General features: G+C 38.9%; 1 protein-coding gene across 2 annotated transcripts in view; it reads left to right on the top strand.

Annotated features, from left to right (window-relative positions):
• ppp1r16b (protein phosphatase 1, regulatory subunit 16B) overlaps window positions 1-25,484 on the top strand; it is a 129,446-nt gene that overhangs the window by 89,409 nt on the left and 14,553 nt on the right. For both annotated transcript variants that reach the window (XM_084737442.1, XM_084737451.1), the window contains exons 4-5: window positions 13,932-14,077; window positions 16,990-17,093. In XM_084737442.1, the coding sequence (XP_084593568.1) occupies window positions 13,932-14,077; window positions 16,990-17,093 (250 nt within the window). The remainder of the gene's footprint in view (window positions 1-13,931; window positions 14,078-16,989; window positions 17,094-25,484) is intronic.

Here is a 25,484-nt window from a genome sequence, read left to right as displayed (position 1 = left end):
ATAGCACTGTTGACAAAGCTGCACTACTCTGTGAAAGATATTGCATATTCTACGGTTGATACACAATAAAAAACTGATTTGTGAGGTGGCAGCTTTTAATATGAGGCAGCAGGAACTGTTTGGTTTGTATTAGCAGTGATTTAATACAACTCAGATACGGCTGAACGCGATCAGTGAAAAGTAAAGCATGGCTGATCTTAAAATATGAGCAGGAACGTACTGTAGTAGCGAAACTAAAGCACAGATATCCAGTTATAAGCTACAGAATATTAAGAACTGAAGACGCCTTTAAAAACGGCACTTTTCTCCTGCACACACACACACACACACACACACACACACCTGTTGAGCCAGCTGCTTGAGGGAAAGACATGGCTTTGGTCTGAGGTGGACTCTCATGTGTCGGCCCTGTTTGGTTGGTTGCTGTGAGACTCAGTGTGACCCGAGTTCACGACTCTTCCTTCACAGTATTTAATTTTCTCTCCTGTATTTGTTGTAAGACTTCCACCTCATCACAGCCTTATTTGAGACAGCGTCCTTGACGGTGGACGCTTTCAAACCGCCTCACGTTGTTCCATGTTTTGTCGAGTCACAGCTGTTCTCTGGCTCCGGCTTCTTGAGTTTTTTGCTCCAGGATGGTGTGGGTGAGTGGGCATAATGACCCAGAACATCAACGGACCGCTGGAGTCACGTTTAAAAACATTTACTTCAGTGATTCAACCACTGAAATATTTATGCGGAGATGACAGAGACGGGTACAGAGATGGGTGAGAGGCGGGCTTTTAACTTGTCCTGTAATGGATTTGAGCTGTGAAGTTATGAAACCACATTCCTGTGTCATCCCAGACTTTTCATCAGTCATTCAGCTCTTCATTACTTCAGTCTCATGAGGACCTCAAACTCAGCCATGGCAGCCTTTCACTACCGTGTTCTTGCTCTCAGTTCAGTAATCACCCTGGTGTGTGTCCCTCTGGTCTCTCGTAGCTTGTCTACTGTTTCTTATTAGGCTTTTTTCATGTATTTTTCAGAGATGTGATGAATTGTCGATGCCCAGTATGTGATGGTGGGTGACAAGAGACGAGGAAAGTAACATGCAACGGTGGTTTATGCTCTACCTGAGCCAGAAATTACCCACCGTCCTCCAGCTGCTTCTCACAAACCTGGATTCAATTAATTTAGCCTTTTAGGTCTAATTCTCCACAGCCGAACTGGACGTTTTGAGTTTCTGCACTCAGACCTCCTTCACTCTTCATGATTTGCATTAAGTCCCTTCAGCTCTGGTAAAAATTTAGAGCCCTTTTATCCTTTAACCTCCTGCAGTCTCAGCTGTACTCTCATCCACCTGGTCCTGGCCCTGCTCATTTAACCCCTCAGTATTTTGGATTCAGTGCCAGCCCTGTGGCCAACAGCCCTCGTGGCCGTAGTCCTGATTAAATCTAAGCTCTTCAGTCATGGTCAGAGTTATTATAGCTTTGTATTTTTCATTTGTTTTCATTTTTGTCTCATTTTTTGTTTTCAGTTGAGTTTTATTTCAGACAGTTTCCGGAGAGAGTTTGCTTGTTTCAGTCTCGTTTTTATTGCTTAAAAGTGTTTAGCTTTTGTTTAGTTGTAATGGATTCAGTTATAGTTTAGGCTTTTAAAATTAGAATATGGAGAGTATTGCTGGGGGAACATCGAAACAGATTTATACAAATACAAAATTTTGTAAGGGCAATTAACTCACAGTCATATAGATATCCCAGTCTCTAAAAACATATGCACCAATACGTCCTCATGCTGGTTGTGTTGACAGATTTGATCAGACTCGTGCAGGAATGAATCTCTGTTAGTGATGAGCTGATGGGTTCTGAGTTAATTCAAATCAACATGTACACATTAATCATCCACCTGCCACCCATCTGAATGCATTATTTTCTCTGATGAAGAGACCCACACCTCTATCCATCCCTGCAGGCTATATAACCTTATAAATTATGTCGAGCAGCACAAGCTTTTCAGGTGATTTCTTTATTGTGTGTAAGAGGCTACTTTTAGTCATTTTAAACCTCTGCATATGTGGTAATGTCACTGCAGCACATATTGTTAACATTTAAGCAGAAAACTAAAAACCGTGGTTATAAACTTGACAGGACAGAGGAAACTCTACAGAGGAAACAGAATTAAATAATAAATACCAGGATTAACCACAGTACCTGCAGCTCTAACTGCAGTCCGTTCATCACTAGTCTCTAAAACCTGATGAGTTAATATATTAGCACCCCCTGTTCCCTCATCTTAAAGTCAAGTCAGTTGAATGGATTTTTTGTTATTTGCCTGAAATGAAGTCTGTGGTCAACGCAACCTTAGGAATAGTTCAGTTTGTATGACCAAAAAAAAAAAAAAAAAAGAAAAGAAAATGGGTCAGTAACTTGTGAATTTTTGAGCTTTGTCTGGCTACATGAGATTACAGAGATTGCCAGGAGGGATGGCACAATACCACTTTTTCATGTCCGATAACTGATATCAAGACTGCAACTTTGAGTATCTGCTGATACAATACTAATCTGATACCGTCTTTACCCCTCTCTTAAACAACTAAGCTGTTTATAACATATTTGTATAAGTGCCCTTTAACTTTACCTAGCCATCTAAAAAACATCATGCTGAATCTGTGGAACAAATATTCTACTCCCACGAGGGAAGAAATATACATTACACAGCCCACAACATGACTCAGTTATGCAATACTGCTGCTGCTTTTCATTAAAACTTTTTCACACAGAGAACTTTTTCAGCATTTTTGACGGCTCAGCACTTGTGACAATTCCCTCTTTACAAAGTTTAGATAAGTATTTACACGTTGGTTTTGGCTAATGGATCGAATCTGATTATATTTTGTTTTTGTTTTTTTTAATTGATCCGATATCCAATCTAGTGATGTTGGCTAATATCAGACTGATACTGATACAGAGTATAGGATCGGTGTATCCCCAGATGTCGGGGCCATTAAACCATCATGCTTAACACTTGTCACTTAGTGGTGATGATGTGTGGTCATGTGACTGTAGTGTAGTTTGTTTATAGCCTTAGCTAACATTCGCTTCTTTCTTCTGACAATTGCATTCACACTTCAGAAATCATAAACACGGTTCTTGTTTGGTAAGATGATCTTTCTGAAGAACTTTTGTTTTCTGCAAGAATCCAAAATCCAATGGAAAAATCCAACTGTCCTCTTGTGGAGGGAACCAGAGCAACGTTAACTCCCAGGTTGGTCTATAAAAATGCATCATCCCTGCAGCACTCCATTGACAAAGACTAAAACTAAAGTCATTTCATCTACATTTTAATTTTGTTTTGGTTAGTTTTGAAAGCACACAATATTAGTTGGCCTTCAGTCTAGTTTTTATTTTATTTCAGTGAATTTAGATGTTTTTTTTGCACCTAGTTTTATTTAACTATAATAACCTTGGTCATAGTTTCAGGCTTATTTCCTTGTGTTTTTGCCCCTCAGCCCGGACCACAGTCCTCTCAGCCCACATACAGATCCCGGCAAGACTGTTGCTATTGTTTTCCAGCTACGTTAGACATAATCTGAGCCTTTGTCAGAGCCACACTCCCATCCTTGTGTGAATAGTTCTCATGAAAGACACATTATTTCCTTGCTTGTCTCATTGCCTCGTTGCCAAGACAAGAAGGGTGGAGACTAGGAGTTTAGTTGTGTCTGTATGTGTGACTTTATTCAGAGGAAAAGCTAAGAGATTAGCTTAACAGTCAGCTACAGGCTGGCTGCAGTACGTGGGTTTATTCAGAAGGAGGTTAGGAGATTTGTTAGCTGCTGTGTAGGTTGCAGTCTCCTGGGTTTTTCTGATGACATCTGTCATGGCACCGCTGCTGCAGGCTGGGGCTTTAGATGTGAGCTAATCCATCAGTGTATCGGATGACTTTGACAAGCCTGTGTGTCTCTTAAGAGTCTTGTTCTTGTCATTTTTATGAGGCCACTCATTTTTCCTGAATTATATCTTCAAGCTTGCCAATTACCAGACTGAAGACGGAAAAAGAAATCCATAACTTGCTCTCTGAATTACCATCTCTGTGTAACTAGACAATTTGCCAATTTAATATTGGCACATATACAGACACACGGAAAAATAAGGGTATTTGTGACTCATCCGTTTCTGTCGAATCTGTTGTCACCACTGCTCTTTTGACATAATTTACACCGGAAGTAGTTGACACAAATAAACCAGCCTCCAGACAGTGTCACTTCTGCTTTTGGCAGCTTGAGAAGAGACATTTGTCACTCTTTTTTCTCACCTTTCTTATCTGAGCATCATTCAATGCAAAGTCCAACTGAATTTAGACACTGTTTGAAAAGAGGCTGTGGTTTTTATGCGCATGATCCCTTCACATGAAGTCTGACACATATTGCTTTAGAACAGATTCAGAGAAACGAGAAATATCTAAGTGAACCTCCTCCTGTGCTCTGTGAGTGGGACCAGGATCTCCACACTGAAACCTTCATGCTCTTTTTTTTCTTTCTCCTTTTCATGCCACCTGCACGCTTTTAGTACCACGCAGCTCTTCTTCCTCCTCATATACATATCACAGAGATTTCCCCATAAATTTGTAACATCCTCCACTTAGAAAAGGTCAGGACAGAAAGGAAAAGATTTCAAAGCTGGGGTTGGTAACATTAGGAAAAACAGCAAGAGTAAGTTATTGATTGCTGTCGTGATCTAAAGAGAATCTCAACAAATATAACAAAAAGCCTTCGAAAATACTCCACCTATCGTTGCTTTAACATGAGAGAGTAGTTTATGTATGAGCAGATGTTAACATGCCCAGAGGTTCCCAAATGGTGTGCTGTGAGGCAAGTCCAGGAAGTCCAGGTGTGTCTTGGGATTTTGTAACAGCCATACATTATTATTGCAATATATTGCAGAAGAATACAAAAAAAATCAATTTTTATATTAGTACTTTGTTCTAGTTTTTTTCCCCACCCGCACTCAGAAAACTCTGCCTGTGATTTGCTTGTAGGCAACTTGTTGCCTCTGTTGGTCAGGTAGAGGCTAGGTGTGCCGTGAGACTTTGTTCTGCTCTGTGGGCCACAAAAAGTTTAAAAAGCAAGATCTAGCCTGATGACCAGACCGAATAAACATTTTGTTTCACTTTATTATTCAGTCTGATAGGTTTTCCTTTTCGAAGCTGTGTGTATTTTGTCCTAACCAATCAAAAGCAAGTGATGAATCCAGCTACCAATGACATTTTCAGACAGCGTGGTAGCTGCAGAAGTTGTTGCTTGGAGCTGTTAAAGGTTGACGACAAAACTATTGCCGTCACCAGTGAGCTCCAGTGTTTTCACTTCTTGTTTTATTTTTGAGATGAAGCCAAGTAGCTCAAGAAGAGAAGAGTCATACATTTAGTGATGTTAGCTAATATCTAAAGTTTGCTAAAGTTAGCTAACATCAGTAGCAGCAAAAACCCTTTTTCACTTACACGATACAGATTCCATTCCAGTTCTTACACCTGATTTTGAACTGGTTGGAGAATTTCGACCAAAAATTAATTAGTTCAATTTTGGAGAACGCTTTCTGGATCACAGTGGTTCCACTCAAAGCTGGTGAAAACAGGGGTTGGTTTGCTATAGCAACAAGGTCCCTAAGAATCTTGAATGGAACCGGTTCAAGAATCAAAGCTAATTTAGAGGAAAAGAGGTGCTGACTGGGAATGTTTTAGTGCTTAGGTATTTTTGTGAGAGCAAGAATGTGTCATTTCTCTTTCTTAGAAAGTCTCATGTTCACTTTTTTTCAAGTTGACTACAGGAATAAGCACATTTAAGTTGAGTTAAGTTTTTGTCTGGGTCTAGCACAGAACTGTAATGTCTCCATCCTAAGCCTTCAGTTTGGGTCAGTTGTTTTTCCAACCAGGGGAACAGCTGTCAGTGATCACAACACTAAGACTTGAGATATGGGCGGCGATTAAGAGGTGTGTAACCAGGCCACATACTGCCAAGGTGCATGATCTGTGAGACTTTCCATTTCTTTAGGACGCATCTCGTAACAGTAGCTCCGTCGCCGTGTGTAGATTGTAGTTTTTAACTTACATGAACAATGATTTTTAAACTAGCTTATAAAAAATACACTGCAACTCTCTTGTGAACATTTTGGATCATGTAAAAACTTCCTGTACAGACTTCTCTCTCTGACTAAAATCTTGCTCACAGGATGTGTTTGTCAGCCAGCAGTGTTTCCAGTCAGTCAGCGGTTGTGTTTTCTATGCATCTATTTCACCTCTTATCTGTCTTCCTGCTATCTGTCCTCTGCATCTGTGAAGTAATTTCATTTCCTCTCTTGTGTTGTATATTAATTTATGTCCTCCCCTCACACTCCTGTCAGAGCTGCTTTATCTGTGTAGCCTTGGCAGTCAAAGCCATAAAACTCCAGAGAATGTACACACAACACATTTTGTCCTCACGCCAATGTGGTCTAATAATGTGTTTTTTTAATTCTTGTTAAGGATTTAGATGGAGATTTTTTTTTTTCAGGTGGTAGGAAGGCTGAGGCAGAGATGGAGGACAGGTGACTGAGAGGACAGCTTGAGGTTTTGTTTTAAGGCTGGGAAAGATCTATGTGGTACCAGAGGTGACGTCTCGGCCACTAAATCATCTCACACACATCTGCTCAGCCTGACGCAAATTAACAGTTTCTGTGCTCAGTTCTTTCTGGCACACTAAACATTCAGCACTCATTACTGTTACAAAACTGATATTTACTATAGCATATTTAATTCTTGTTTAATTCCAGTTAGTCATCTTCTACTCATTCGTTTTTAAAACACTGGACTGTTATTAGTGGTGTTAGCCTGCCAGTGTGATCTCTGATGATGTCTTCTGTCTAAATGAATCTTCTGGAGCTGATCAAGCTTCTGGTAACAGCAGGTTTATTCCACATCTGCATTTATGACAAAGGATAATAGAGTAGAATGGTCATCGTCTGTAGATAAACCCCCGGAAGTGGAAGCAGCTCGCTTTAAATTCATGTACAACCCCAGTTCCAAAAAAGTGAATCTGTGTAAAACCTACATAAAAACTGAATGCAATGATTTGCAAAAAATGTTCAACCTATATTCAATTGAATGCATTACAAAGACAAAATATTTAATGTTCAAACTGATAAGCTTTATTGTTTTTTGTAAATATACACTCATTATAAGTTTGATGCCTGCAAGACGTTTCAAAAAAACACAGGAACGGGGACGGGGGCATGTTTACCACTGTGTTACATCACCTTTTCTCAGTCAAACTCAGTAAGCATTTGGGAAATGAGGACACTAATTGTTCAAGTTTTGAAAGTGAAATTCTTTCTCGTTCTTGCTTGATAACAGCTTCAGAGGCTCAATACACCAGGGTCTCCATTGTCATATTCTGCCCTTCCTAATGCACCACACATTTTCAGTAGGAGACAGGTCTGCACTGCAGGACGGCCAGTCTAGTACCTGAACACTTTTACTATGACGCTACGCTGTTGTAACACATCCAGGATGTGTTTTGGTATCGTTTTGCTGAAATAAACAGGGATGTCTCTGAAAAAAGACATCTGGATGGTAGCACATGTTGCTCCAAAACCTGTATGTACCTGTCAGCATGTGTGTTTCCTCTTTGCATCAGTCCATCTCAGACGAGCTCGGGCCCAGAGAAGTCGACAGTGTTTCTGGATGTTCTTGATATATGGCTTCCTCTTTTCGTGGTAGAGTCTTAAGCTGCATTTGTGGATGCAGCGTTTACTGACAACGGTTTTCTGAAGTGTTCCCGAGCCCGTGTTTTATCCTTTGTACAATAATGTGGATCTTTAATGCAGTGCTGTCTGAAAGGTCACGGGCATTCAAAGTTAGTTTTCAGCCTTGCGCCTTACATTCAGATATTTCTCTGGATTCTCGGAATCACAACATTCAAACTTTTCTTGGAATTAGGGTTGTAAATAAAGTAAATGGAATATAACAGAAACTCTGTTAAATTTACAGAATACAGAATATATAACTCAAAATATCTAAACACATTTCTCACACTGGACAGTTAGATTTTTTTTAGCATTTTTCATTTTGTAATAACAATTTGTGTAACATCGTCATATTATAAAATGCAGAAGTTAAGATAAATATCCAATCTAAATGTTTAAAACATTACCACACTCTATAGAGCGACATACTGAATTTATGGCAGAGGATAATGGAGTATAAATGTCATCTCTTGTGGACAAACAGCACATGCTCTGTCTGGGAAGACAGCATCACTGGAATGCTATCTGGAGAGATTTTTACTGGAGATTTTTTATGTGAGAAAAAAAGTCTTTTCCTGTTGTTGTTTGCATCCTATGACTTTCTGTCTTCTAATCTCCAAACCACTTCTCTTTCTGCCATTTTATATTCATGTTTGTGCCTCTGTATTACTGTCTGACTTGCTCCTGTTCTCACATACTTGAAACCTCTAGAGATTGCACTTCAGCTCATCTTCTATGTAAATCCACGGAAAAGAAAAACTTCTCTGCACACCTCGATTTCTCAGGGTTCACATGGCGAGCGTGTACAGTGTGGGGGGAATATTTGAAGACGAGTGTAAAAGGTGAAAAATTCTTTCTTTACAGAACAAACTCTTGGGAAGAAGTTCAACACTCAACACAGCAGATGTTTGACAGAATCTCCAAATTAATTTGTGCTTCAAAGTGAATTCTGGAGGAAAACCAGTCAGAAACTCCTTAGAGGTATAGAGGTTAGAGGCAGTTTTTAATATTGGCCCCATGCCTGAAAAAGTGCTCATTTAGGTAGTCATGACGACAGTCTTACTAGGTCGCACTTAGACATTTCTATTATACTCTGAGCACTGCACGAGTCTGAATCAGATTAATGTTACGACTACAGCAGATGAAGCAGAGATATGACTTATTTCATGCCTGAGAAGAGGCAGGGTCAGCGGTACCACAGGACAGCAGTGACTCGAGGACTAGATTAGGAAATACAGCTGTATAAGTTACTCACTTATTCATTCATCTGAGCACAATATTTCTTATTAATGACATTTTTGTGCATCAGTGACTTGTATTATTCCTTAATTCTTATGGGTCACTTCACTTTTCAAATTCATATCAGACTTTGCAGGTTCAGGCGTCGACACATTATTATTAAAACCTGTGACTCAGACACTTTGGCCACTATGTTGCTTGTGTTAAACTGTCACCTTCCTGCTAGAGAAACAAACTTCACTGCTCTTCACTTTATCAACTTTTCAAAGTGTGAAGAGATGCAGCCAGTGATATATTGTTTTGTTCTGAAGCCAAAATAGAAATAAAAAAAAAAAAGTATTGTTATTTGTAACCTAAAACTTTTTGAGACTTCCTTTTTATGTCGTTAGAAGCTGTGGCAGAGAGATGTGACAGTCATATATATATATGTCATAAAAATAATGGCCCTAATACTTAATGTAATAATAATAATAACAATAAGGGGAAATGTTTTCTACAAGTGAGGCTTAAAGGAAGGAAGGAAGGTTTTCTGGGCATTACAGCATCCTGTCGTCCTCAGTATCAACTCTACTCAAGGACTGTCATTATTAGTGGAACAACTAATAAAAAAAAACAGAATCATAAAAAACATGCATGTTTGTTGTCATAAAAAAAACAAAAACAAAAAACAACCTTTTACTGAATATGTTTAGATTAGGGCTGCAACAAGGTATAAAGTTCAATTATCTGCCAGTGTGCTCATTATTTTCTTAATTAATGGTTTAGTTTAAAGTGTTGGAAAGTGGCAGTTTTCCGGAGCCCAAAGTGACTTCAGATGTCTCATTTTATCTGACCAGCAGACCATAGCCCAAATATATTCAGAGACTGTTCACCCCAAAATTCAAAATAAATATCTCTCCTCTTACCTGTAGTGCTTTTCATCCATCTTGACTTTTTTGGTGTGAGTTTTGGAGACGTCTGCCTTCTTTCCAATATAATGGGACTAGATGGCACTTGGTTTGTGATGCACAAGAATCTAGATGGATAAAAGCACTACAGCTCAAGGGAAAAAATATGTATGTTTGATGCTGGGGTGAACTGTCCCTTTAAGTCCATTATTTATGGTAGTTTAACCTAGAGGACTACTAAACTAAAAAAAAAAAGAAAAACAAAAACAGGAATTATAACATACATAAGTGATTTGATCAGAATACTTTCACTGGTAGTCAAAAGAAATCTTCTAATTCATGTAGACTAATTGATAATTAAATGAAAGAGCTCCCTCATTTGAAGAGAGTCGATGTGCAAAAATTAATATGGTACATTCAGTGCAGCATTTTTCAATATTACTCTAGTCTCCTCTGTATTTTTGCCTTCAAGTCTCAAGTCAAGTCTCACTCTTTAGCTAGTTCATATTATCTATAACTATAAATACATGGTCAATTTTCAGGACAAACAGGACAGGATTCAGGACAGCCGCTCGTAATCTGGGACTGTCTGAATTTTTCAGAATGTCTGATAGTTGATTGTTGGGTCTCATTCCCAGGTCACCACTACACACCTCTAGTGGGTCATAAATGATGATTGAGCGGGATTATGTTTATGAGTCTATACAATGTTTTTTTTTTTTTTTTAAGGAAAATGTTGCATATTATGCTTTTACAGGGAACTTTCTTTCTGTCTTGATTTTGGAGGTTCCTGCAGACAAAAGCGTCCACTAGTTTGTCCACCAACAAAACCACAAAACGTAACGTCAAAAATATAATTATTTAAAGAAAAATCCCCTGCTTGTTTTTAACTGGATACTGGCAACTGTAGCTTTGCCTGGGAAAATGTAAACAGACTCTTCAGGTCTGCATGCTTTAAATTGCTTCATCTGATTTAGAGGATAATCTGATCCAGTAGCAGGCATGAAGAATAACTGAAGAGAAACAGCCAGTGTTCCCGTGGATGGTCTTATTAACTTATGTAGGTCATATAGATGATAAACTGAGACTGTTTCATAACCAGTTAAAGATTTATTTTACTATGTCTAAAGGATTCATTTAGTGGGTGACTATCAGGGATTTGGAAACTCTTGGAAACTTGTGTGTGAACTCCAGGGTGCACGTTGTTTATTCACAACTCATACTAGGATATAGGCTGCTGCTTCCCAGAAACACTTAACAGGATGAGCGATGGATGGATGGATACATTTATTTGATTATTTTTCTGTGGTCTCCATTTGGTCATCCACCCTTTTTTCCTCCCATAGTTTAAATCCTCAACAAATGACTCTTGTGGGTAGCTTCGAAATGGGATTAACAGCAGTCATTTTGTCAGAGGAAATGTTACATCTCATCACGACAGATGTCTCATTTTCATTTCAAAATGGAGACAAAACACTCCAGTGGCTTCTCTCAAAAGTGAAGGTGCTCTTTGGTAAAGCATGCAGCTGTTTCTGGGAACAAAGAAGCATGTTTTGTGACATTTCTGCTTTAATATGTGAAACACTGTGAGGGGAGGTCACAACATAACCTGTGATACATCTGATTCAAGCTTCACCAGTACAAATAATAACACCGGCTCCTGCTGAAATGCCCTCTCAGACTTTGGGAACAAGACTTTTGCTCTGAATCCTTCAGCTGTCTGATTATATCTGACCCTCCTACTGTGACAAAGTAATCCTATTCTTTGACTTCATGTCTGCTCCTTGTGGACTTTATTCTACGGTTCTCTTTTTTTGGTCGTTTTTGTATTTGTCAAGTGGTACAGCTCTGCCACACTCACACCAATTAGCTCTGATGGAGAAAACTGCTGTTGCTGAGAGCAGCTAGATTGGAGGATGGTGTTCATGGAAAAATTCTCCGTCCTCCCCACCCTATAATCACACCCAAGTTTAACAAGGAAAATACTTTCTGTCCCTCTCTGTCTTTGTCTCTTTGTCTCAGTGGATGGGTGTGAGTTATGGATACATTTCCAGTTTTGTCTCACATCCCGGGAACAACCCACACAATGGGCGAGATGTCAGAGTGAATGTGTCCAAATTGGCTGAGTGTGTTCTCAGTGTTGCACTCTGCAATATGCTATTAAAGGACTTCACCAAACATACACTTTGACTTCTCAATGGATTTCTTGTTCATTTTTGCTCGTGTTGACAAACGAGTCTCTTTTCATCCTGTTCTTCTTGCAGTGATTAAGGTGCTGAAGCGTACAGTACAGCATCATTGCAGCACAGCTGAGTGCTCGCTGTATGAATTACATGCTGAATGAGACCGAAGAGAGCGCCTTCCCAGCCAGCATTTCATTTTACTCGAAACAATTAAGAGGAAACTGTGGATCTCAGTCTGTCTCCACAACTCACAACTCCTGACTGAGTTAAAAACAGAAAACACAGACATATGTCCCCCAAAGCGCCAGTCTGTTACAGTTTTCTATTTTTCCCCTCAGCCTTCCTGCCTCAATATCACTTCCTCCTTCTCTCATCTTTATCCATTTCATGACTAAATTAATATTATTGGGTTGTTTTGATATCAGGATTGTAAAATGCCTCTGAAACTGCCTGAAATGTGGCATCGGGTATCAATCTGATACCATGTAATCCGAAGTCCTGAAAGGGGACTCTGCTGCTTCCCAGCAGCATCCTGTAAGCCAAATTCTATCGTCAGTGGATGAGAGAAATGGCATCAGATTGCTTTATTGTAGCCAGTTTGTGGTAGGCAGAACAACCCACATGGTACCACGAGTACTGGTGTATATATTGGACATAATCTCTGTTATTTATCCGCAAATACACACATTGTTATTTCGATGTTTATGTCCTGATTTGGTTTGTTTTTGTGGGGATCTGCAGTAAAACCAGTTTTTGAGTTGTCTTTCTGTTGTCATTGTGAGCTGGATTGGACTGAAATGTTTTGGGGTTGTAGGGAAACAAAACGGATTCCTTATTGAGTGAACTGAGATTTTTTGGTATCATATTGGTACTTAGAATTGGTCAATATGCAATCCATGACGAGAAGGAAAAAATGCTATCAGAACATAAATATCACAGCATTTCAGGGTATTTCTGCAATGATGATATTTTTGACAATATGACAAATATTTTTGTTGTCAGATTTTTGACTGTCCTCTGGGTGCTTCTGCTTGAGGTGGTGATATTAATTTGTTGTATTGTCCCCTTTTGTTGTTAGTCTTCTTCCACCTCTTACATATTACAGTTGTTTTTTTTTCCCCACATCTGATTGTTCGTCCTTTATGTTGGCATTCATGTTAAGCAATATATCCACTAGAGGGCGTCGCTCAGAGTCAAAAATTATCCCATAAAAAGAAGAAGAGTGAGAAGTTTCTGAAAACAACAATGTTGGCAATATTGGGGGTGGAGGCTGCAATAATGTACAATAATTTATAATGTAATTTAGTGTAATGTCTAAAAATTTACCTCTTGAGAAAAAGGCAAAAGCAGAGACAACACTGAAGATAGCAGTGGCCTGTGTGACCATTAAATACATTATGACACGTGGACGGAGAATCTTTCCACCAAGTAACTGACAAGAGATGTCATTTACAATACTTTTTTTTAGATTTTTAAATGTCTTTATTGTGTCCTGTGGCTGTGCCTCACTTGAACCATTTGTTTTGTCTGTAGCTGTAAGATCTCAGATTATGTGCAGTAATACAAACAAAAAGAACACAGAGTACGGACAGATGGCTCCGTCTGCATTCATATCTAACATGTAGCATAAATGAGGCTTAACTCCTGCATCATGTTGGTGGAAACAATGTTACTTAATATTTCAGCCATGCCAGTTGCCACACATAACAGAAAATTCAGAATATTGCTTGAACAACATGATTTTTTTTTTTTTTATTAAAATCACATTTAACGTTATCATGATATTATCATAAGTCATACAATATGGCACTCCCCTATTTATCATATAAACGTCTTCTTGTCTGCTCTTCCCCTGTCTGTCACTGCAGTGTTGTATCGATAACTATGAGGAGATGGTGAAGATCCTGCTGGACCGAGGAGCCACCGTCAACGCTCAGGACAACGAGCTATGGACGCCGCTGCACGCCGCTGCCACATGTGGCCACGCGGGACTGGTCAAGATCCTCATTGCACAGTAAGACATGCAGATACACTACACCAGGGTTTTCCTACTGAGAGTTATAGAGGAGGTGCCTCGCCTCATTTTAAACAAAGAGCCTCGACCTCAGAACGGATTATTAAACGAGTAGGGGGTCTGATTCATCATCTAACCACTATATTGATAATGTCTGTCTGATTCAGCTTCAGTGATTGATTGATCAGATTGTATGTTCACTCTGCCTTAATTAGTTTTTGTTGAAGAGTCGAGAAAAGTAAAGACAAACAGCCCAATCTGTGACAATCAGTTTAAAGTTTGTATTGACCATCTGGAGCTCTCATCAGACTGAGGGGTGGGCAGCATTTACCACCTCTGCTAACTAATTTTCTGAGGAAAACACCTCAGTCTGAAATTAACAGGCACATTTTTTATTGTGCTGTTGAATATTCAGGCATAAATGCAACCATTGTCCCCAGTGGGCCACTGTAGGCAATTTATAGGAACTTATGAATTGTCTTTTAATTGAGTTCTGGGCAAGAGAAATGAGGTGTTTCTTATCCAAAAACAACAGACGCTGCAACCTGGACTAGCAGAAACTGATGGTGATGCACCTGGCAGTAGAGGAAATGCCAAGCCCACACTAATAGCTGCAGCAAGAACAAAACTTTTAGCATTGTAATGAAGAAAGTCATTTACAAACATGAAGATTTGAAAATGGGAAGTGGTATTGTCTTCAACTTTTGCAGTTATTGGAAAGAAGCACAGGACATACAGGGGCAGGTAGATATTGTTGAAATCAGTAAGACAATATTATTATTTCTACCAGGCATAAGCCTGGAGGAGATGAATCAATGTGGTTGTGTGTGTACGTTTGTGTGTGTGTGTGTGTGTGTGTGAGAGAGAGTGACCAGTGGGGCTGAAAATCTTTTATGACTGTATGCTCAGGACCTCTTGTGGTTGCTGCGATTAACAATTTCTGAAAAACGTTTTAAAAAAATCTGTACACAACCTGTGTAGTATCTGCAGATTAATTCTGCACTCAGTATGTTACTCTCCACTGAAGCTGGGCACGATACAAGATGAATAAATACCCACCATCTTGGCTGTATCTCATTGGCCACTGCTGTGTGCTGCAGTTGCCATATTGGAGCATTCAAGGTCTGCTAATAAACAAATGAAACAGTGAGACTTCGATTAATTTTGAACAGATTTTCATGAAGTTTAGTTTTTATTGTAAAATTGCCTTGTTGCTTGTAATGTTCTAATGAAGTTTATACAGTTAGGTGAACCCAGGATGCTCGATTACAACTACAATATTCTATGCATATTAAAGATAAGTGACACTAAACTACTCAGATCTCTGCTGTTGCATCTGACAGTTGTGGTGGAATTGCAGTAGGTGTTTCACCATCTGTTCCCTGGTGAGGGTCTGCACTCTACTGAGTGCACTTTTCCAGTTTAACTAGTGATGATATTGATAATCTATTAATTCGTTGTTAAGAATTTGATTAATCAAGTAAAATGTAATTGATGTGCCATTAAATAAAGATCTGATATAATAGATTATTTTAATGAGCGTGCTCTGCATGTTGTCTGATGCTCATGTATATGTGCTGAATATGTAGGCCTTCATCTGCATCTTCATGTGTTTCATAAGCTGAAACAAATGAAATGTGTTTCTGTGGAATCAAAGCTTTAATTGAGGGGGAATGTGTTTTTTTTTAAATAATGATTAACTGATTAATTGATTGTTAATGTTACCAGTATATGATTTTAGGAAAGTGCTGACAATTTATAATCCAAAGTTTTGCCACAGTTTTCTGATTAGTATATGTCATGGTATGGTAAATGTATGAAAATCACATGAAGTATTCAATTTGACGTCCAGTACAATTAATCAGACTTCACTGTTATGTTACAGACAAACCACAGTTTTAATTATAATTTGCTTGGAGTCATAGATGAGACAACAGAATTCAATAAAACCTGATATGATTATATCATCGAGATACAATTCCAGTAAAAGTTAATAAAAAGTAATATTGAATTATCTCCCAGCCTCGGGGCATGTAATGATTAACAATTAACACAGACTGAGTTGTTATTAACCATCTTTGTAATGTAAATGTGATTCATAATTCAATAAATACTGACCCAACTTTTGAAAAAGCCCCCATGTGCAGCCGATTCCTTTATGCGGACACATTCACACCTGAACATATGGAACAAAGACAAAATATAGCATTACATGGACAAACACATTGTGAACATGATCATACAATTAGTCTTTAATTAAATATAACAGCATGCACACACACAAAGAGGCATGTATCAGATGCAGACTGTGAACATAAAGGGCGGAAATTAAGTCTGTGCAGTAACAAACACACACATACACACACACACACACACACACACACACACACAATATACAGACACACTGCTGCCATCTGTTGACATGCAGGCCTTGTCAAGCCCATCATCATATCACTTCGACTCATTATCCAGTGAAATTACTGATTAAAAACCGCTGAATAATGCAGGCCAACTTGTTCTGGACTGAAAGAATTTAATTAGCATCATCAATAGTGCTCCATCTGAGATTTATTTTGTCATTCCTGTCCAAGGCTTTGAGTTATGGATCAGCTTTTTCTCAGCATTTTTTGGGTCTAACTGATCAAAATATGAAATTCAGGCCTGGTTTAGCATGATGATTAAAGACACTGCTGATGTAAACAAACCTTTCACAAAGTCTGAAAACATCAGAGTTATATTTAGCTACTGTTTTGTTGGGTTTTTGGCATTAAGATTTTTATTTTTGCCACCTAACAACTTTTCCTCATATAGTCTTCATGTTAGCCCTGAATGCTGAGCATGTATAACATTAATTAGCCTATAAAAATTAATATTCCAAAGGTGTTAATGATTTATCTGCTCATCTCCCGCAGCGGTGCAGATTTGCTGGCGGTCAACTCTGATGGGAACATGCCCTACGACCTGTGTGAAGACGACCCAACACTGGACATCATTGAGACAGCTATGGCCAACAGAGGTAGAGTATAAATGTTTGAAGAGATGCCACAGCTGCAGATGTCTGGCTGTGGACAGAATTTGTTGCTCTCAGTTGATGAGGACAGTTTTCTCTGAACAAGTTTGGGGACTTATCAGTCGCACAATGTCTGCCGACAGAGTTTTCAATAGTATGCCAGTTAGGTATAATGTATACTCTTATCATTTTACTGTTACAGGCCTTCATAGTTCTTGTACATGTTCCTGTGAAACTGAGAGTCGGACTGGTGTAAGACATGTTCAGGATAACCACATGCACCTTTTAAATAACTACATGTGAATCCAATCACTGCTTAACTTCTATTTAGTGTTTCCTGTCAAACTTCCCAAAATCCAATTAGTGCAGGACAGAGCCACTTACCTTAGTAGAAACTCACACAGCATCCAGAAAGCGGCTTGCACACAGCAGGGAAATGCTACACATGATCTTTTCCACCAAGTAGGCTCTGGTTCTTGAACCGGTTCCGTTCAAGATTCTTGGAACCTTGGTGCTATCTTGTGAACCAGCCTGTGTATTGAAGTTGTGACACCCCTACTACTTTCTGACTGATGCAGCAGTCATTTTCACGCTCAGAGGCCATGTGGTGTAGTAGACTTGCACCTACATATGCACCTATAGGTGTCCGTCTTAAAATGAGGTGTGGTCAGGTGCATTGCTGGTGCATTACTATGTACATGTGCCTACATGGTTGTGGGTTCACAATAGTTCCTTGTAATGTTAAAAATATTGAGTATCAACATTTGAAATGCTTTCAATATTAAGTTTTCACAGTATTGATACTCTGATTCCTCTTCTTACTGACAGAGAGCTGGCACACTCATACTGTTATAGTCCCTACATAGCTCCACCTCCTCTCACTTACTCACACTGCTATTGTTTTCTTGTTTCTCCTCTCATTTGTTCTATCTGTTGTCAGGTTATAGCTGTTTTAAATTTATCTTTTAATGAAAATCTAAGATTTGATCCCCTCAGTGTTGAGTCAGTTTTTCCTCATGGTACTGAATATTGATATTTTTGAAGGTATTGTATTGAAATTAAAAATTCCAATATACTGAGAACAATAGTTCTTTGCAAGTGGGTCATTTCACCATCCCCTGAAATTGAGTCTGAGCTGATCCGTTTCCTCAGCAGAAAATCAAATCTCCAGCTTGTCAAATGCGCCATTTAAATAGCAAGGCGCCAGCTGCAGGTGGCAGACTAAACACAACCCCATTTCACCCTACTTTACACCCAAACTATATGCTGTTTAACTTGCTAAGCACTGGATATGCCCTAAATGCACAGTATATACCATGTCCTTAAGATCATCATGCCTTGTTATGATTGTGACGCTATAATTGGCTGTTCAGTGGAGAGGTTTAAGTCATGCTCAATATTGCACAATTCTGTTTATTGTTTGACCCTGAAACCCTTTCCTGGCTTATAAAATGCAATATAAAGCTTCCTCTAGCCTCTGCAGCAGGATAAGAGTCCTCTGTAGCTTCCTGCAGTCTCATAAGTATGTCAACCACAGGAACAGATTGCTGAGGAAGATGGCAGCGGGGTGGTGACCTCAGAAAGCACTTAGTGTCCCACAGATTCAGGATCGACACTTCAGGGAGCTCTGAGATATTCACAGGTCTTTCACTCCCAGTGGGATGCAGATTGGACACTGTATATTCATGCAGTATCACTGCAAACAGCCGCAGTCTGCACAGTGAGTCTGTGTGTCATGACTGAGGAAAAGTTCAAGGAGATCAGCACTGACATGCACACCATTTAGGACGGCGGGGAAACCCACACTGGGTTTTAGACGTGTTTGCATTGTGTCTGTTTGTGTGATACAAAGAAAGCCTGACACAAAGAGAGTTGCAGTGACAGACAGCTTTATTTACACTGCAGTTAAATCACACTCAACCTTCTTAACATAAGCTGCCATCAATGTTTTGTTTTTGTTTGCCGGTAAACAGTTACGTCCGCAGGCAGGCATGTGAGCACACAGTTGGAAACAAAGCAGCAAAATCTGTGGCTGCGGGGGCTTTGAGTTTAGATAAATACCGTTGTGTGGATGCCCAGATTGGCTGCTGAAATGGGGACTGCCCATTTTTCAGATGGCCTATTATTCCAAAACCCCTAATGGTCTGAAAGATGTCCCACTGGACTGAGAGCTCATTTGTCCAACAGCCTGTTATGCTAAAAGCAAACAGGATAACAGGTTCAGAAAAATGGCTGAGCATAGCTGAAATTTGGTGACACAAAATTCATGCTTTGTATTTTAATCATTACATTATGTTTCATTTCAGGTTGCAAATTTTGTGCATTTTTCTTATAATAATTAATAAGATAATTATACTAATAAGGTCTTACCCCTCCAAATCATTTTAAGTTTTCTTATTCATTACATGGCTCTGCCAGACAAGACAATGTCAAATGAGGTGCAATTGCAGACAATTTCTAGTCTATCAATTAATTATGGATTTTTTTTTTATCAGTTAAATGCTTAACAGTGATTAATAAATTAATGATAAAACATTAACATCCCTAATTTTAATACATAAATGCTACTACTGTTAGCTAAAGTTAGTGATTTCAGTGGACGACTCAGCAGTTAAGTGTGAAAGTGAGATGGAAAAGCCTCCACATAAAAGATGCTTTTCTGGAGAGAAAAGGTGGTTTCAGGAAAAATCAATCAAGTCTTACTTCATTGGACCTTAATGAACAGATGGAAAATGATCTGCCTTATCTGAAAATTTTCCCACGCAGCACTCATTCATCAGCACTTTGAGAACCTCTGGTTCAAAGGAATAACTCAACATTTTGGGAAATGAGCCTAATGGCTCTCTGGTGGCGAGTTAGATGAGAAGATTGACACCATTCTCAACAAAGCACAGTGTCAGAACCACACTTTACTGTTTTACGGGGGGGTTACCTGGACAATTTCTTGAGAGGGAGCTGTTGCTTGGCAACCAGTGGTGACACGTTGTTTTTACACTTACATTTCTGTATGGATTAAACAAAGAAGATATGTTCATGAAGGGTTAACGTAGGGACAGTTAATACTGGATGATTAATCAGTGATTGATTAATCTGTAGTTAAGAATTTGATTGATCAAGTAAAATTTAATTGATCTACTGTCAAAGATCTGACAGAGATAATTTTTTTGAGTGCACTTCACATCTGATATTCAAGTAAATATGTTTAATATGTAGTGCTGTATGTCTTTATATTTTTCATAAGCTATGTAATGCTGTCAGAATATGCAATATGTTGCTGTGGAAATAATCTTTTATTTTTTTTAATGATTAATCGATTGACTGTTAATGTCACCAAAAATCTATTAAGGAAAGTGCTTACAATCTGTAACTCTAGTTTAAAGTTAATTAAGATATAGAAATGTTGGTAATGGTGTTTGTTTAGTTCCTCTAAAACCAGAAATATTAAATAAACAGCAATATCAGATTGTTTTCAAAAAACAAACTAAATTCTCTGCTCCAGGGCTGGATTCTTAGTTATTACTGTTAGTGGGATTTTGAATGTTTTCTCACTTCTGGAGCAGAACCCAGATGTTATGGTTTCACTTCCCACTCCACTATGAATAGATATCTTCAGTCTACTTTCAAACTGCAGCTAACCAAACTAGCGTCCTGTTCATGTGCACACACTGGTTTGTGTTCATGTGTATGGCCGTGGATTGCTGTTGATTTAGTGTGTGTAGCAGCAAACAAGAGAAGGGTGAAAAACACTGGAATTTTCCTTGGTCAAGGTGCCCTTCAGTATAATAGTAAATCCCAGATGCTTCAGTGGAGCTGCTCAGTGGTAAACAAGAGAGAACTGTGTGGAAGCGGCATGCTGCTGGAGAGCATCATGAGTGCTCAGTTGAATTTCCCTGTAATTAAAGGTCAGAAAAAGCCTGTTACGATGAATAAACAAGTGCAGGATTACAAATTTTGTTAGTTTTAACTGTGAAAAAAGGCCACATGACACCACATCGTGTGGATTTCATCCTGGATGTGAGACAATATTGGAAACCCACAGAGACAGAGAGACAGACAGTGGGAGCTTGGAGAGGGAAAGCACCGAAAATGAGGTTCTCAGCTTACAATAGGGCCTCTCTAGCCGCAGAATGCAGATAGCGGTACAGTAGGTGAGAAGAATGATTATTAAGCCGATCAAAGGGAGCGCGGCGCTGCTAATTGCTCCCGTAATGTTCTCAGCACTATACTGCTGGATAAGACTTTTCTCTCCAGAGACGCCGCAGGGATGGGCACACCGGCACACTTTCTCTTTCTCTCTCTCTCTCACACACACACACACACACACACATATGCAGAAGCAGATACACCCACAGCGCTTCGTATGCAGCATCGACTGATCTGACTCTTCCTTGATCCTCCCCTGTAGAGCCCAGTTCATCTGTGATGAGCCGCAGTGATAAGGGGAAATGTCTACCAGGAATTGAACCGGTTAGACAGAACAGGGAATGCAGAGTAGTCAAACCAAGCGGCTTCACAGCGCTGACACAGCTAATGATATTTTGTATCCGCAGCGATCGAGGGATAAAGAATTCCAGTTAAAGATCATTGAATGTTGATAAACATGGCTTTAGCTTTGGTGATGTCACCAGTAGGTTTCTAAATGGATTGTTTGAAGACTGGACTAAATAATGCATTAATTGTTCAACTAAATTGTTTGGGAAAAAACACCAAACATTTAATGGTTCCAGCTGTTCTCTTTTTTATATTATTGTAAATTGAATATAGCTGAGTTATGGATGGTTGGTTGGACAAAACAAGACATTTGCAGACATTACATTGGGCTCCAGTTACTTACAGATAAAACAATCAACAGACCAAACAATAATGAAAATAGACCTTAACTGCAGCCCTAATTGACTGTTGCAGGAAAGAGCTCTTGAACTTGTTTCCCACATCTCAAAATCATGGAGTTTTTTGAATGGGTTTTTGGTTCAATGCCTGAAATAAGTTCTTTCCTGCTGTGCACCTGATTGTTTTCATGTCTGTGACATATTCTCCACATATAGACTTTGAAACTGTAGTGAGAGGTGTCATGTTGCTGGTATGATGTCGATATGACTGTCAACAGATCATTTTCATTGTGTATTTTTGCTGAGAATCGTGTGCATCGCACAGAATAAAATAGGCAAGACCCTGAATCTCTAGATGAAGCTTCAGGCAGCATGGCTGCTCTAACTTATTAAAATGTCAGCTGAAATGAAAAAAAAGAGGTTCAGCAATGCACACACACTGCTGATGCAGTCGAGTACGGCCCAAGCTTTTGGAGATTTTCACATTTTGTTCTACAAAATAAATTTGTCACTCCTGAATGTTTGAGCTTTTACATGTCTTAAGCAAGTTGGATGCTGTAGAACAAGTGGCTAAATGAAACTACAGAGGTGGTCACAGACATTAATTGTCATCAGGCTGAACACTAATCAGCTGGCGTGAGATAGGGCTGAATGGTTTTGGAAAAATATCTAATTTTGACTGGTATTGCAATTGCGATATAATTTGTGATATTAGAGTTCAGTTCAGTTTTCTCTCTGCCATCTTGGCCCTTCCTGGAGCGACAGCATTTGGTCTAAAGGGAAGGAAGCATGTTTCAAGCAGTTCAACTAAAATGGGATAAGTTTGTGCCAAATAGTAATGTTCTCTCTAATGGGCTTGCAAAACACTTGAAATCTTAACAGAATTAATGAATATTTCAAGAGAAAAGTTTGGACTTCATTCGACACCTGTACTGGCAGCAGCTTGTCAAAGTAGACACAGAGGAGGTGTGACATTAATAGTAGTATATCCAGTTGTGCTTTTAGCCAGAAGTATAAAGCTATCTCTCAGTGAGTAATTCTTAAAAAATTATATATTTTTGTCAATGCAGGATACATCTTTACTTAAAGTTTATCTAAAAACAGCTTGCTACACCAAATATCCAGTGCGAGAAGTTGGCGATAGTTTATTAAGAAGTCTGCTCGATAAACTTTGGCCAACTATGTTCTTGTAGATGTGGATTGGAAGTAGTTTTGTTCTACAGACCTACATTTGTTTCTTGGCAGGGCCTGTGATCAGTCAGAATTTCAGGTATGTATCTTACAATATTTACAATATAGACCGTTTTTTCTGTTTACTCCTTTGAGGTTTTGCTAAGCTGTGAGGCATCACTGTGGCTGAACCAAAATATGACAGTAACAAGCAAGTAAAATCTATGATATTAGCACCAGAGAGACTCATGCGTGTGAGCAGAAACAACAAAAAGCACAGAAGACAATAATAGCCAGAGGGATGCATTTCATTTAAGTTGACAAAGGGGGACTCTCATCGTCCTGGTTTCTGTGCCTTTAAACACCCTCGGGCTGTGATTCTGATTGTGAATTCAGAGAGAAACACCAGTTTGCCTCCTCGCCATTTTCAGCACCTCCATCACAACCAAAGGCCATCACATGTCAGCATGAGCCATGAGAATGTGACACTGAAACAAGACTTTGACTTTAAAATGGCGAGCTGGAGGCTGGTATGTTTCTGGAGTGGATGGATTTACCTTCAGTTTTACTCACCAAGGTTCAATTTATAACTCCGTGTCACGAGAAAGGTCGTAGGGCTGAAATACTGTCAATAACATATGCACAGTCAGGTGACGCCTGTCTACTAGTTTTTATTTCAAGTTAAAGTGTCCAGTTACAGGGGACTGTCCTCTAAGCTCTAAGAAAAATGTACACTTTGAGCTGACCTTATTTCCACCATTTGAGGGATACGTGAATAATATCTAACATTCTTGCATTAAAATGTCTAAAACCGCTAGGTTTATGTTATATATTTTGTTAAGTTGTGTAGTTACATTAACTCAAATGTTTCCAACAATGTTCAAATGCAGAGAAACTTCCTGGATACAACAGTGAGTGAGGAAAGAATTTACACATAATATGAATAAAACTTAAATACATTACATCATTTATGATTTCTCCCTGAGTCATGCCACATAGATTTTCATCACAAATGATGGTTGTTTAACAATGAGGACAACAACGTCCATGATGCCACACTACTTCATGACATCATCAAACTGTCCCCGCATTCCAAATCCATTGTTTTCTTTTTCACTTTTGGTACATACAGCAGCTTTAAAAAGTACGTACTGTTTCATGCAGTACATGTACAACTTGGATATTCTACTTCCTAATAAGATGACACCCTGAACTTTGACCTTCTTGTCCATATACCCATCACAAAGGATTGTGGGTAAGGATAGCCAAAAAAGTATATCGGCTTGCATACAGCAAAATGGGATGGGATGCAGTAGGAATCCTGGTATTTTTGGCATACTGCATTTCACACACTATGCATTGGGACATGCTAAATCTTTTTCTTGCATAGTAAATATTATGGTAATATGGGTATTAGAACACAGGGTCTGCCTTTTGTTATCATATTAATGTGAGACAGACCTTATTTTTTTCCCCCAAGACTGTTCTGCCACAGTCCACCCTACTGTGCTGTGATTGGCTACTACTGCTGTGCTCTGATTGGCTGCGGGCATGAATGTAGACTAGCACTTAGGAGAGGTCAGTGGGAGATGGATAGATCAAAAATAGGACTTTCACCCAGGAAACTTGTCTTTGTGTTCCATGAAAGGCCAAATGTAACTTAACTTTTCACAGTTTGGTTTTAAGCAGAAAAACTACATGGGTAGGTTTATGCAAGAAAGATAGGCACTTTTAGGCACCCAAAAAGAAAAAAAATCATTGTTTATGTTTATGCCATTTCAGAACATTAGCAGGCTCTCTGACAATCATGACATGTTGAGGCAACAAAAACTAGCCAATCACATCTCATTAGTAGTAGCAGCCAATCACAGCACAGTAGGGCAGGACTAGGTGGTACTTCCTTGAAGAAAATAAATAAATAACATGAGAGAGACCCTCAGTGGCAAAACTTAGATACTGTGTTTTTATCTTTTCAAGTGACAAAGTATAATTTTTAAATAAAATAACGCTACATTATATGATTATACAGTATATAATGAGCTACAACAATAAGTCGATTAGTTGCCAACTATTCTGATTAATTATTTCACTTTAAAGATTTCTGTGATTTCAGTTTCTTTACTGCTCTGTGACTGTAAACTGAATATCTTTGTGTTGTGCACATTGATTTTTGACATTTTATAGACCAAACAACAATAACAATAATGAAAATAATTGTTAGTTGCAGCTCTAAAGGAATATAATCTTATTTGCATCCACAACACTTAAACTCATTTATTGTAGCTTTAGAGCTCATTCCTCCTTCTGGTAACTCACACATTCAGTCACACACTGAAAATATGGGGTCACAATTGTGACCGATGGGCTGTTTTCATTATTGTCAGTCTGACATTTCTGT

This window comes from Lutjanus erythropterus, chromosome 2 (assembly GCF_056507025.1).
Source record: "Lutjanus erythropterus isolate fLutEry1 chromosome 2, fLutEry1.hap2, whole genome shotgun sequence".
In the NCBI taxonomy this organism is placed as follows: Eukaryota; Metazoa; Chordata; class Actinopteri; order Lutjaniformes; family Lutjanidae; genus Lutjanus; species Lutjanus erythropterus.
This window is presented reverse-complemented; position numbering and strand designations above follow the sequence as displayed.